This window comes from Haemaphysalis longicornis, unplaced genomic scaffold (genome assembly GCF_048455015.1).
Source record: "Haemaphysalis longicornis isolate Haplotype H1 unplaced genomic scaffold, Haemaphysalis longicornis Haplotype H1 scaffold_5, whole genome shotgun sequence".
NCBI classification, from domain to species: Eukaryota; Metazoa; Arthropoda; class Arachnida; order Ixodida; family Ixodidae; genus Haemaphysalis; species Haemaphysalis longicornis.
In genome coordinates, this window is record NW_027526385.1 from 76,121,214 (window position 1) to 76,134,586 (window position 13,373).

General features: G+C 47.2%; 1 protein-coding gene across 3 annotated transcripts in view; it reads left to right on the forward strand.

Annotated features, from left to right (window-relative positions):
- The window catches only part of LOC144138443 (voltage-dependent calcium channel gamma-8 subunit), a 54,176-nt gene extending 45,239 nt beyond the window's left edge, over nucleotides 1-8,937 (forward strand). For 2 of the 3 annotated variants that reach the window (XM_077670725.1, XM_077670724.1), the window contains exons 2-5: nucleotides 859-2,323; nucleotides 4,357-4,434; nucleotides 5,437-5,574; nucleotides 6,341-8,937. In XM_077670725.1, coding sequence (XP_077526851.1) covers nucleotides 1,975-2,323; nucleotides 4,357-4,434; nucleotides 5,437-5,574; nucleotides 6,341-6,579 — 804 coding nt within the window. In that variant the 5' untranslated portion in view covers nucleotides 859-1,974 and the 3' untranslated portion in view covers nucleotides 6,580-8,937. The remainder of the gene's footprint in view (nucleotides 1-858; nucleotides 2,324-4,356; nucleotides 4,435-5,436; nucleotides 5,575-6,340) is intronic. The other variant, XM_077670726.1, reaches the window with a different exon arrangement.
- The last annotated feature ends 4,436 nt before the right edge of the window (nucleotides 8,938-13,373 follow it).

Here is a 13,373-nt window from a genome sequence, read left to right on the forward strand (position 1 = left end):
TTATTAATTCATGAGTCATGGCCAAATGCCTAAAAACCATCGCACTCCAATAATGTTCCTAACGACCTAGTTTGCTTAATTTTGACGATATATCACTTCTGTATGGAAATAAAAAAGAACTCTCGCTTGCTACACATAGAGCACGATCTAGTGCAAACTAGCAAAATAAAAGGTGTTCATTGGTTTGTTTTTCTTACCACAGAAGTGATATATTTCAAGAATAAGCATACTAGAAAGTTAGAACCATCTTCATGTATCTCTAAAACTTTTTGTTTTGGGGCACGATGGTTTTTAATCCGATGGGTCATGAATTGGTAAGTTCCACAGGAATGCGATCAGGTGAGCGCCCCTTAATATAGGCGGTTTTTACGATTTGATTTCAGTACGGCTATTTTTTCTTCCAGCCGATGGGGAAAAGTGCCGCGTTAGGGATTTTCCCCCCTTTTTCGCTGTTGCATTCTTCGTAGCTTTCAAGGTGCTGCAACCAGCGTGTGAAATAGAGTATAGAGTCTTTATGATATACAGGTATAGAGTACATATAAGATAGAAGTGTAGTACGAAGAATATATAATAGCACATTGCATGTAGAGCGTATAAGTATAGTGAGAAGTATAGGGTATGCTACTATGTTGCAAAAATAAAACAACTGTTTTGCATCTACAGAGAAAGGAATGCAATGAAAGGGGAAAATGAGTCATCTGTCGCATCTTTTTAGGGAAGACCAGAAGTCATTTATGCCTTCACAGCGACAGCAATTCCTACCACTTTGCCCACCTTCCAGTTCTCTTTCTAACTATTACCGCGTGAACCTTCTTTGTAACTTGGCGTTAACCCAGCGCGACGTTTTCGTGCTCGCAGGGTGGCTTAGCCTTCGGCTGCAGTCGGGCTGGAGCGCCGCCAGCGGGGTTTCCCGAGAGAACGAGCAACAAACGGCGCTTGCTATCTCGGCCTTGTTGCCGTTCCCAACCTTCATGAGGGCCCTTCGAGACACTCGACCACGAGGTGGTCGCTTCTGCTTCTGCCCGGATCGTCTTTGGTGCCAAGACGTCGGCGCCTCGGAGACCTGACGCCGTTCTCCGGGTGAATGCGTTGGGGCCAAGAGGATTGCGTACAGACCAAGGCTTCGAGATTGGCCGTCTGTGAGGAGTGTTGCCTTCTCAAGGTAGCCCGGAACGTAGCGGCTATCCGTGGACGGTTTTGCGGGTGTCGCGTGACACTTGCGGGCAAACCTCTCAAAAGTTTCCCTTTGTAAAGTTTTTGTGACGTGGTCTTCGGAAACTGACTCATTTTCTTTGTTCCTTTCTTTTTTTTTTCACGTCACTAGCCTCCTGCAAGCTAAGATGACAACTCAGTCGTGCAATCTATAACTATGCCGACGTTCTCCAGGGGTATGTAGTACGCCGCGTGACTTCCAAGTATTGGCGAAGAGTTGAAGAGGAGAAAAGAGCCCTTTGCCAAAGAGTTAATGCGACTGAAAATGAGTCCCCACGAGACAGAAACACTCACAGCCATTACACGGTATGCGCTTGGTTTTCTTTCGTGACTATCGTGGCATGAAAACAGTTTTTGTGACGTGTCACGTCGACTGTGCTTGTGTGGAACGGTCATCATCCTTTCTGAGAGTTGAACCATTGTGCGTGTGTAGCTGCTAGTGGCCGAGACACTGCGGCCTTTCTTGAAGACTACTGCCGTATTCTACAAGGAAAATCAACTCAACGCCGGTTTACCACGTTTGTAGTGGGTGATTGACGCTTTCATAGTGGGACGCTTCATTGTTGTCCGTGAACTGATAAACAACACATTTTTCATCGCCAGCCAGTGGCCTCAATCTCAACCCTGTTAGTAAGGCCAAGCAACAGCTAACACAACAAACAGACAAACGGGTGCACGAACGAGCAAGCACACAAACTAACCAGCAAACAAGCAAACTAATAATTAAACAACAACCGAGGTCGTTTGGCGAGTACGTGAGCCATGGGCCCGTCCAAGAAGTCTCGAGGCGGCAACCGCAAGACGAGCCGTCGGTCGACGCGCAAGCGCCACTTTGAAGAGGCCGCCGTGGGACCAGACGAGGATCCGAAGGCGGCGCTCCAGAGCGAAAGGCGCGCCCTCCTGTGGGCAACCCTGGCGGCCTTGTTGGGCTTCTTCATGTGGATCATCTGCATCGGCACCGAACAGTGGGTGACCGTGACGGCGCCCAGTTCGGGCCCCGTCTACGTGAACCGCACCAAAACGTTCTTCCTGTACGCCAACATGGGACTCTTCAGGATGTGCCGAACCTCGGCGCCCGCCATGCCCAACGGGTTGCCAGGAGTTGAAGAGAGTGAGTGTAATTGCGCTGCGTGGTGCAACGAAAAAGATGAGGGGACCGAAGTTAGGGCAACACGAGTGTACGCCTGGTGTAACTGAGAATATGTTAGCTGAGGAAGAGCAGCGACGTCGGGGTAGCAGTGTGCATATGGGCGTAGTGCAAAGAAAGAACATAGAGCATAGTGAAGGCTAGCGTGTGCACTTGCCTGGTGTAAATACGAATATGATGATACAGAGTGAGGGCAAAAGAATGGTAGTCAGTGTACTCACATGCGAAGTGTTGCGGAAACGACGAGAGGGAAATAAGGGGAAACCACAGTAAAAGCGAGTGTGTGCCTGTGCCCGGTGTGAACAAAAGGAGGACAGATGGCTGTGCACACGTGACACGTGACAGGTGACTGTGTACACGTGTGCGGTGCAAAGGAAAGATGAGAGCAGAGAAAGTTCAGCACCGTGGTGACGCCATATGCGTGGTATTAAAAACTATGGGAATAGAGGGCAGGCAGTGCCATGGCAGTTAGTGCGCGGAGAAGTGTGTATAGAAAGAGTTCAGGGGGTAATGACGGTAACACGGTAATTGGTGTGTGCACGAGCGGGCCCGCTGCAAGCCGAAGAAAATAGGTAAAGTCGTCGATTAACGGTATTTGCTAAACTAAGATTGTTCTTGGCCTGTCTTGAAATTGTTTCAAGCCTATTCTACTAACACACGCAATACCGGCGTTTTAGTAAACAAAAGCTTGACAACGTTATAAAACCGGCGGTATGTTGGAGCCCGGTCATAACGCATCTCGATAAATACAACGTAGGTTTTCGTTAATAAATGACATTTATTTTGGTTATGAACAATGCCATAAGAAAGCGAGCATGCAAGAAACAAGGTAATAGTTTTAATGAGGAAACGTACCAACAACGGTAGGAAGCGTACAACTTTTAGGGCTATTTGAGTTACCAAGGAAGGGAATATTATGCATACTTGGTTTCAGCACGTTGATTGAAGTGGAAGTATTTTAGATAATACCAAAGTGTAAATACTCTGGTTTGGAGGCGGATCGTAAAACCTGTGGATATTTGTTGTGGTGTCTTAGGAAAGGCGAAAGTATGGGTACCTAAAGGTTGTTTTAGTAGCGTGTCGAGTGAATGTCGCAATTACCGAAAGATGAAAAGTCAACGTTTAAAACAATATGATCAAACGCATAATAAAAATGATGGCACCTTAAGTATCAATACACAGCACAAATCACACCCCAAAAAAGTTTTCGCGAAGCCGATGTTGGAATGAAACTTTAGGAGTGTGTACCTATTATTGCACGCAGAAACGCCGAGTGACGTGCGGTCTAAAAATCGCTATTTACGGTAAATGAGATGTAACTTCTCTTGTAGAGAGGAAAAAACAAGTAATATATTTTTCTTGCGTTAATGATAGCCAGTTAGGAAAGCATCATTGCTCAACAGAAAGGATTTCAGCCTGATTGGTACAAAATTATGCCCGCCCAGTGAGCGCAGCTGAGTTTGAACGTTTGCTAGAAGGTTGGTAATATTGATTGAGAACAATAGGGTGCCTAGTACTAAACCTTGAGGAACAACTGTCTCTGTTACTATCGCGTTATACTTTGACTGCTCATGGAAATGATTCGATACATTTATAAACGAATTGCAGAATAAATAACGACCCCTATTCGATTGTATTGACCGGTCACAGCCTTACGACGGCACGCATAAATGGACAGTTGTTTCACACTACTAGATGCGCACTATTGTAAATACCCAGGCAACATAGGCCGATGACGATGATTAGTTACATGCTGGTGCTGCCTGTCTGCAGATGAGTGAGGCTGAACGTTAGCGCCGCATTAATCAGCATGCACCTTGTTTTGGGCGTTCCATGTGGGACATCTTTCTTGTCGGTAGGAGTTGCATTAGTGTATGCTTGACAGGATTTTTTTAGCCGCCGGTGCTCTGCCGCTTTCACAGTGTTTCCATGTGCACGTTCTGCAGTAATGAAATGCCAGTGTAACAACCTGACGGTATTCATTCTTTATATTACAGGCTCGTGCTTTTTCTTCAGCGTGTTCCCGTCGGAGCACGACATCCGGCACAACATGGAGATCGACCGCACCATTCTTGGTAGGTGACGTCGCTTAGCGCCACAGCGCTGTTTCAGCTGACCTAGAAGAATCCTAAAACAAAATTTGAAGGGAGTTCTCATTTCCATTTCAGATCTGCTGACTCACTAAGTAGAAAAGAAATATTCAAAGCTGTCTGAACATTAGGAATAAACGAAATAAACACACTCGTAATAGTTGGTTATATCTATCTACTAGCGTGATCGGTCAATAAGGGACTGCTTGCGATTAGCGCTTGGAACTACTCCACAACTACGCCAAATGAAATATTACGCCTCAGTTGACAAATAGTTAATGCATAAAAAAGGACTCTTCTCTACTAAGGGTTCCTTAGCACGGGTTGGTCGGCCTCCATCTCGGGAGCATCGCAACCACACAGCAACATGCCCCTTATTATATTCCTCTCCTGACAGGCATTTTTCTGTCCGCTTCAAAGACGGTTCTACTACTACTACTACTACTACTGATACTACTACTACTACTACTACTACTACTACTACTACTACTACTACTACTACTACCACTACCACTACCACTACCACTACTACTACTACTACTAGTACTACTACTACTACTACTACTACTACTACTGCTACTACTACTACCACTACCACTACCACTACTACTACGGCTCCTACTGCTACTACTACTACTACTACTACTACTACTACTACTACTACTACTACAAATACTTTTTTACTCAGAACTTTTGTTTAGATAATCGTTTCAATAAACGAACATTACTTGATTGATACAGTGATCGACCGATCGATTGATTGATTGATCGCGTGTTTGATTGATTGTATGATTTATGTATTGATTGATTTAATGATTGATTGGCCAATTTATTGAGCGAAAGATTGATGGATCGAGATATCGGTGTATTCTTTATAAACATACTTCAGTAGAAATGCCTGCAGTTTCGTTTAATGATGGCCGAAAAGAAAACCCGCATTTATCGTGCCCCTTTCCGGCCCTTCCCCACTTGCGGGCCCCGTTGCAGAGTACACCCGCTCGGAGGTGGCCTTCTGCACTCTCAGCATGACCCTGCTACTCATGGGCATCGGGTTCTCGGTGTACACCTTCAAGGAACACCGGTACATGTTCAAGAGGCTCGCCGGAGGAGTCCACTTCATCAGCGGTGAGGCCATAGCCTTTCTCCGACTACCTAAACTCGAACATTTTCGTCTGTCTGTCTGTCTGTCTGTCTGTCTGTCTGCCTGTCTGAGTGAATGGTGGGGAGACGATGAGTGTGACGGGGCAAAAGGTAGTGCGAAAGTGGGATATAGAGAGTGAGGAGGCTAGGTGTGAGAGCGAAGGAGCACCTCCTAAACTTCCTGGTTGTGACAGGACTAGCGCTGCGTTTGTAGGCGTCGAGCCATGGTCGGGACGAACGTGACACAGACTGTCCCCCACTCCTCTCTCCCCCTCTCTATCACCTCTTTCTTCCCCCCTATCTCTCTCACTCTCTCCACTTTCTTCCCTCCTTCCCCCCTCTCTCTATCTCTCTCTCCATATCCCTTGAAACCACCACTCCCCTTCCCTGAGCTGGGTTGTAGGAGGGTGAACTCCCCGTTAAGTCCAACAACATCCCCAGTTCTTTTCTCTTCCCTCCTTTTTTAATAAATCCCCGCCCCCATTCAGAGGCAAAGAATGCATGGCGGCGGGCACAGGGGGAGGACTGGAAAGGGCACGGTGAAGTGTAAGAAGAGGTGTGCGATTGCTGTGATACTCAAAATGTTGTCAGCTTACAAAAAAAAAAAAAAATCTGGGAGTACCCCTGGTAGCTCGGATAATGTGTATGAGCAATCAGTTTTTATGGTCCCTTCCACATCTTCGACCATTCTTAACCTCAGCGGCAGCGCCTTGGATGTTTTATTATCTAATTTTCCACCTCCTATTCGCAGCCGGAGTGATCATGGTGGTGATGGAGGTGGAGAACAATTCGGCGACCTACGAGGAGCGCTACCTCACGTCGCGTCTCCCCAAGGGGTGTCGCTGGGCGTTCGGCTTCTCGTACTACTTCGCCTGGATTACGTTCGCCCTCTACGTGGCCGTGGGCATCACGTTCATCCTGTGCTCTCGCAAGCGCAAGAGCCTCTCAGGCGAGGTGGAGGACGACGACCCGCAGATAATCGGACGGTGACGTCGCCGTGTGTTTCGCAGCGCTTGAACTCACGACTCCCGGCCGTCGCTCCGGATTCTCGGCGAGAGTGACTCAGGACAGACGCAGAGCCGCTCAAATACGAGGACGATGGTGATGCCGGGGAACGACGCGGACAGGACGCACGCGGAGTGACTGACATCCCCGGAAGTTGAGGCTGTCCTGGCACTAGACAGCAAGAAGAAAGACCGGCCCTTCATGTTGCTTATAATGACAATGGGATGCAAACCGTCCTTGCACCAGGCTGAAACTTACACGTTTCACAGCGTCGGGCACCTGGCGTGTGTCGGACGTCGGCTGAGTGTGACACAAGTGTGACAACAGGGCATATGAGGACAAGGCGAGTGTAACAACAGGTCATACGAAGTGTGATAGCAGGGCAGAGGGCGTGGATAGGGCATACACAGGATAACACGAGTGTAAAACAGCTCATATGAAGTATGGCAACAGGGCATAAGGTGAGGTACAGGGTATACAGAGGATAAGACGAGCTTTTCAAGCACCTTGGGGGCACGTAAAATTTCCTTTCAAAACAGTCACGTCAGGTGCTCCTTTTTAACGGTGTCGCAGGCAGGAACGCTAAAATAAATCATGAATGTCACTGCCAGTCATGCTAAAAGCCATAATGTGTACTTCCCGCTCGCACAGTGGACTGTTCGGGGTGCATGACGCGGACAGCGATAGGGCAGCTTTGTATACCCGTGCGGCATGTCTACCGGTATCCTGAGCGCTGGAGGAGAGAGAACAGGCCCTGAACAACTACCATAGTAAGCCCCAGTTAGCAAGCCGGGGTGATGAGAGTCGTTCTCGTTCGAGCCCTGCTCGTGTGAATGTATTGGGTCAGAATCTGGCCCAGAAACGCATGACTCACCATGCGTTCACTGAGCCTCTTATTATGTAAATTAAGGGCGGCGCGAGCATACAATTACTTGCTTCATCGTGCCGCTATTCGGGACATACGTTTCGCCCACCCGGAGGACGACTGGGGATGTCACTCGAGGAGAGACATGACGGCTAACTGTAACTTTTCAATATGCGGAAGCGCGCAAGCGGTCGCTACGGCAGTGAAGCTAGCTACCACTGCGCTATTCACTGCTGAAGCTAGCTATCGTACGCTAGGGAAGCTACCTTCCGCTACGCTAGTGAAGCTAGCTTTCATTACCCCACTGAACCTAGATATCGCATGGTAGTTAAGGTTGCTATACGGAAGCCGGGCAAGCAGAACACAGGTCTGCTGCGTACCCTATATCATTTAAATGATCGATACTCACCAGTGCTGGTCACCCGGTTCCTACGAACTGATTCTCGGAACGGCGTTCTTTCGGATTACGCGCTTTCCGCATTCATCGGGATCAGTTGACTGGGGTGACGCCGTGTTTTTCGGGGATGCCGTGTACCTTGCGACGTGAAAGTCGTATCGTGATCTATGGGCGCAAAAAAACGGCATGTCACGCAATTCGATTGGCTGAGACGTGAAATGACTTCATTCTTAAAGTTATTACGACAGTTGCAGAAACAGTCTGAACCCGGCCTTATAGGTTTTGTGTCTGCCTATTCCTGTTGTAAATAACAGACGTAGGACGTCAACCCTGGTGTCCTAGCGGCTCATCTAACGTTAATGTGAACATTTCTAGCGATTATTGGCACTGCCGATGCACAAGACGTCAGCGACGACATGGTAAAACAGCTGTGCCCGTGGTGGAGTGAAGCACGGCCTATGTTGTTAAAGGATCTGCTGAGGGGGTACGTAAAAAGGTGTCTTCTGATTCTGCATTCGGCTTTCTTTTTTTATGACCTATGAACACCAGTGCCATCCGTTAGCGACCGCAGCTGAGTTTTGCCAAGCTAAGCGGTCTTCTTCAGTCAGCTTGTGTTCCACAACGTTCAACGGATGCCTAAACGCGCTGAAACAAGGGGGGGGGGGTATATTTGTCGCAATATTGCGCGAGTATCTGCTATAAAAGAATTCCGGTAGTCTACGTTTTTCCATGCTTCGTGCCTTTGTCTCCTCCTGTAGCCTTTCATGACTACTGTAATGAGATACCACCTACCCGGATCATGAACAGACATACATCTCTGCCCTAGAAGACCTTGTTCGCTATTAATGTAGTGCTTGGTGGCGGTGCGTGACTGTGTGTGTGGCCTGTCCGGTGATAAGCTGCCTTGCATTGCGTATCTGACTGCAAACTTCATGTCAGGACACCTTTCTGTGGACTCGTTCGAAGCTTCCCAGAGACTTTCGGCTGCTTAAGTTGTAAAGTGAGTCAATACCAATACGCCGTATCGTGTGCGATTGTATTTGTTGGCACCAAATAAAGTGCAGTTGAGAAAATCGCCAAACTCTGACTTTCTGAAGCAACCTGAGTGGATGCCGTCGTTGCCGTTTTGATATACCGTATTTTTGCGCGCATAACCCGCATTAAAAATGAGAAAAATTCAGTGGCGAAGTTTTAAAGCGGATGATACGCGGATTTTATCTTTAGTGCAGCTTCACGGCAATGCGCGCTGTGCCGTGAAGTTGCACTGGGCGTTGTGCCATGAAGGTGACGTTGTGTAGAACAGCGAGGACTGCGGCTCAAGTGATAGCTCTAGCGAGAGCAGTGACACTGACTGAATTGCGACTTTCGCCTTGCAGTCTGTGCATTGTACTTGCTGAATGTATGCTTTTTCTGTATGCATGGTATGTGATGTGTTGCTTGAGCAGTGGCTTTGGTGCAGCTTTTCTTGTACTAAATATTTCAAGTTTCAAGTTTTATTATTTCCAAAAAGAAGTAGTTACAAAATCAAGGGTATAAAGACAAGGGTATAAATATACGGGCAATACGCGATAATTGTTATTTTTCTTTTTCGGTGGACTGGAAGTGGGGGTGCGAATATATATGCAGGAATTGGTTATACGCGCAAAAATACGGTATCAATCTTTCTGGTGCCTTACATGCATTCCGCTTGCCCATCTCAGTCCTATTTTATTCCAGGTGCAAAGTTGTCAATAAAAGACCTTCAAGACAAAAAAAACGGAAAGCAACATAACTTATTTTCTCAGGTTGTCAATTTGTTGTTCTACAGTGCCTGAAACGATTCTAATGCGCTCTTTTTTTCGGCAAAAGTAGCCTTCAAATTTGTGTGCGCGTTAGAATTGGGCGCGAAACCAAAATCTGCTTCAAAGCGTCCAGCGGCATCGCAATGGGCACAAATTCCTCCCAAAAATCCGAGTCAACTCAATCCAAAACAATCCGTTAACATCACGCGAGGAAATTCTGGAGCAACCATTCCTCGATAGGTATACCTGAACTGGGTGTTGCATATATTTATTTTTAATTATTCTGTATCATTAAATAATTTCGTCCAATTTTTATGAAAAACTTACCTGCGCGTTACAATGGGGGGGGGGGGGGGGATTAGAATCGTAAAAATACGGTACTCACAAGTCAGTACAACGTTACTTAAAGCAAAGGTTTGTACACCGCTCATAGATGTATATTTTCCGCCGAGGATGATTCAAATTTGTTCTTTCCCATGTAAAAGAAAATTGCCAACCTGATCTCTGAATCCACAGCAAGGGCAATGTAATAAAACTTGCGAAATACAGACCCATTATCCTGTTCTCCGGTGCCCACTAATTGTTTGTAAAATACCAATTAATCGTGTAAGAGACCCGGAAGGTTTCGAACAACCGAGGGAATAAGCTATATCAATGGGTCAAATTCTTGCTGTCAACCTGCCATCAAACCTCTTTACATCACTGATTACATCGTTGAGCTGCAGAAGTATTAAAGCGAAGGCTTTCTTAGTGGTACCGATGGCGTCCTGTCAAAAAAACTAATGCATTTCCCCGACGACCGGTTGGTCGACCGAAGTGTTGTGATAACATCTCTCGACCCATGGCGTGCGCCGCAAACGGGGTTCCATTGTGCCGAAACGGTTACTTGAAAATCGTGAAAAAGAAACGGTTCTACATAACAACACACGCATCGATCATGAAGGAGGAGTACAATAGTATGCCTTTATCTCAGAAACCACGTATCTGTGTACACTTAGATCGTTCATAGGTGCGTTTGCTTAGTGCGCGAAGAATCGTCGCATGAGTTTGTTCTTCGTTTGCGATTGGGTCTGAGAGTTTGACGATCAATTGGGCGCACTTTTATGCGAAGGTTGGACGCACTTTAACGTACGTTTTTGACGCACTTTTCACGCAGTTTTTGACGTTAGAAAGCTTTCGCGCTTCTCTCATCTTTCTTTAGGGAGGGATTGTAAATTCTATCACATAGATGTCATATTAGTGCAATAAAAATAATAAGATGACTGGGTGCAATAAAAAAATGGCGTCGTTGCCATCGCCAGTCAAGGACGTAACAAAATTAAAAATTCAGCGCGATTGCACCGTGTGGAGCTGGATGACCAGCGGAGCTGTTTGTTGGTTATTATACCAGAACCGAGGCCCCGGGAAACCACAAACGATCCCAAACCGCGCAACCGACGCTTAATTGGCTGGCCCCACACTTACCGCTCAAACCGCGCCGTTGTGCCTGGGAAACCTCCAGCTGGATTGTAGCAGAGTCATTCAATGCTTTACTGGTCACGAAACTTCGGCGCTCGCTTCATATAGGGACCGCGCGCGCCACTACAGGCGCCACCGCCGCACGAAGGTCATCCAGCCTCCGCGCGTGCGGTGTATTGGCCAGCTCTTGGAGTGCAAAAGCTCGCTGCTTTTGGTGTCTGCGCGCTGATTAGGTGTGTTTTTTTTCGTAATAGTTAGCGATGAATAGTCCAGTTATTGTGTTTATCACCTTCCTTTAATGGGGTTTTTATTTTTCGAAGTAAGTTACCGTAGACTTCGGCCGCGAACGGCAACGGCTTCTGTGTGCTCTGGTACAAGCGCTGCGCCGTCGTATTTACGGATTTTAAATCTATATTGCTTCTTTTCTTAAAGCAAAGTTGTAAATACCACACATACGGTAGCTGTGTAGTCACGGACTGCTGCGGGCCTATCGATAATACAATAAAAAAACTGAAAGAAACCAAGTACGCGTCGTTCAGACTACGCTTAATGAATCCGTTGATTGCTCTGGAATGCACATAACGCTAAAAGAGATAGCCAAATAGTATTGTCGTTTCGATGAGTGGGTACACACTTGAGAACACCTAAAAACGCTGCAGAAACGCGAAGGATCAAAACACGAAGAGATATATGTTGCACCACGTGTTTTTCTGCTTCCACGCTTTGCAATCCTTGCAAAAACAGGAATCGAAAAAAGAACAATGAAACTGATTTTATCACACGCAACAAAAAAATTTCAATGTTACCAAGGGAGACAAAAGAGCGTGGTCCAGCGTACAAAAATTTATTTTTTCGCGCTGCGATGTGCAGCACACGGAGGAAACAGAATATTGCCACGTAGCCAAGAACGACGCAAAGCTTTTCTGAACGCAGCGAGCTAGCGATCTCCTGCACTACAAAAGACTAGAATGAAACACAAACGTCGAAGAAGCAGTCCGCAGTGTGACGTGAACAGATGAACGTCGGAGCTCCGAGGTTTCGGACCAGGTGCTAGTCACCTCCCGAGGCCTCCAGGTCGCTGCGGCCCTGTGGGCAGCCGCCACCGCCCCATAAGGAGGAGCTCTTTCAATAAATGTTATTTCTCTCTCTCTCTCTCTCTCTCTCTCTCTCTCGATAAAGTGAGTTGCGTGGCGTTTGCTATGTTTGCATTACTCTTGGAACGTTATTAATTTCAGATCCATGGAAATAGGATCGAGAACAGTGTTGAAGAAACAAAAAATCAAGTTAGCGACAAGGTGGCACCCTTTCCATATCAAAAAATATTGCCCGACGGGACGTACGACAAAAAGAGCAAATGGACGCTCCGGTTGAAACGCCAGATAAAAAAACCGGAATCGGCCACGCGCGGTTACAAAACAAACAAAACGAACTCTAAGGGATAATTCGCGGAAATATGAAAAGTAAAAGCACAAGGACGTCCCAAAGCTTTTTTTACACGCGAGCCTGAGCGCAAGATAATACAAGTTTGCAAATAGGTAATGAAGCACCGCTACAACCTGACTGATATGACAAAATCCGGCTTTAAGTTAGCCAGGTCCACGATGCTCTCAAAAGGGTACATTGCTTTTTCCATTCTCACACACAGCACTTCCACACACTGTCGCACACTTATAATCGAAGCTGAAATCTCCCGTTGCTTGCCTTGGAATGACGCCCCTCCATTTCTCACACAGCTGCCCGTCGCTCGGTCAACAGAACAAGGAAACATTTTCTGTGGTATCGTTGTACAAGGGACGACATCCCGGGACGCAACACATGTTCGGCATCGTCGCTGCACTACGTAAGTCGCATCACAAGAGCGCGATACGCACGTTACATTTTTTCCCCCGCACAAAACAAACACAACTCGCCGCGGCTCCGCCGTTCGAGCCAGCGCAACGCCGCCCGAGGAGTGACCTCAGTGAGAGGGTGGCGCCACCGCGCGGCGGCCAAACGCAGCATATGAAGCTCTCCCATTGAGTTACGGAGCAGTTTCGTGACCAGTAAAGCATTGAAGGACTCTGATTGTAGCCATGCCGACGTCTTGAGTTTTCCGCTTAGCGGTATTCGGGGTCTCCGCGGGCTTTGCGCTTAGCTTGGCGACCGCGCCACGATCGTCTTCGGTGGTATCCTCCCGCCGTGTTTGTTATTTCCACGACCGCCTTCATACCTATGAAGACGGTCGTGGTTATTTATTTCTCGTGAGTAGGCTTCACTGCGCAACTCACAATGCGGGAAA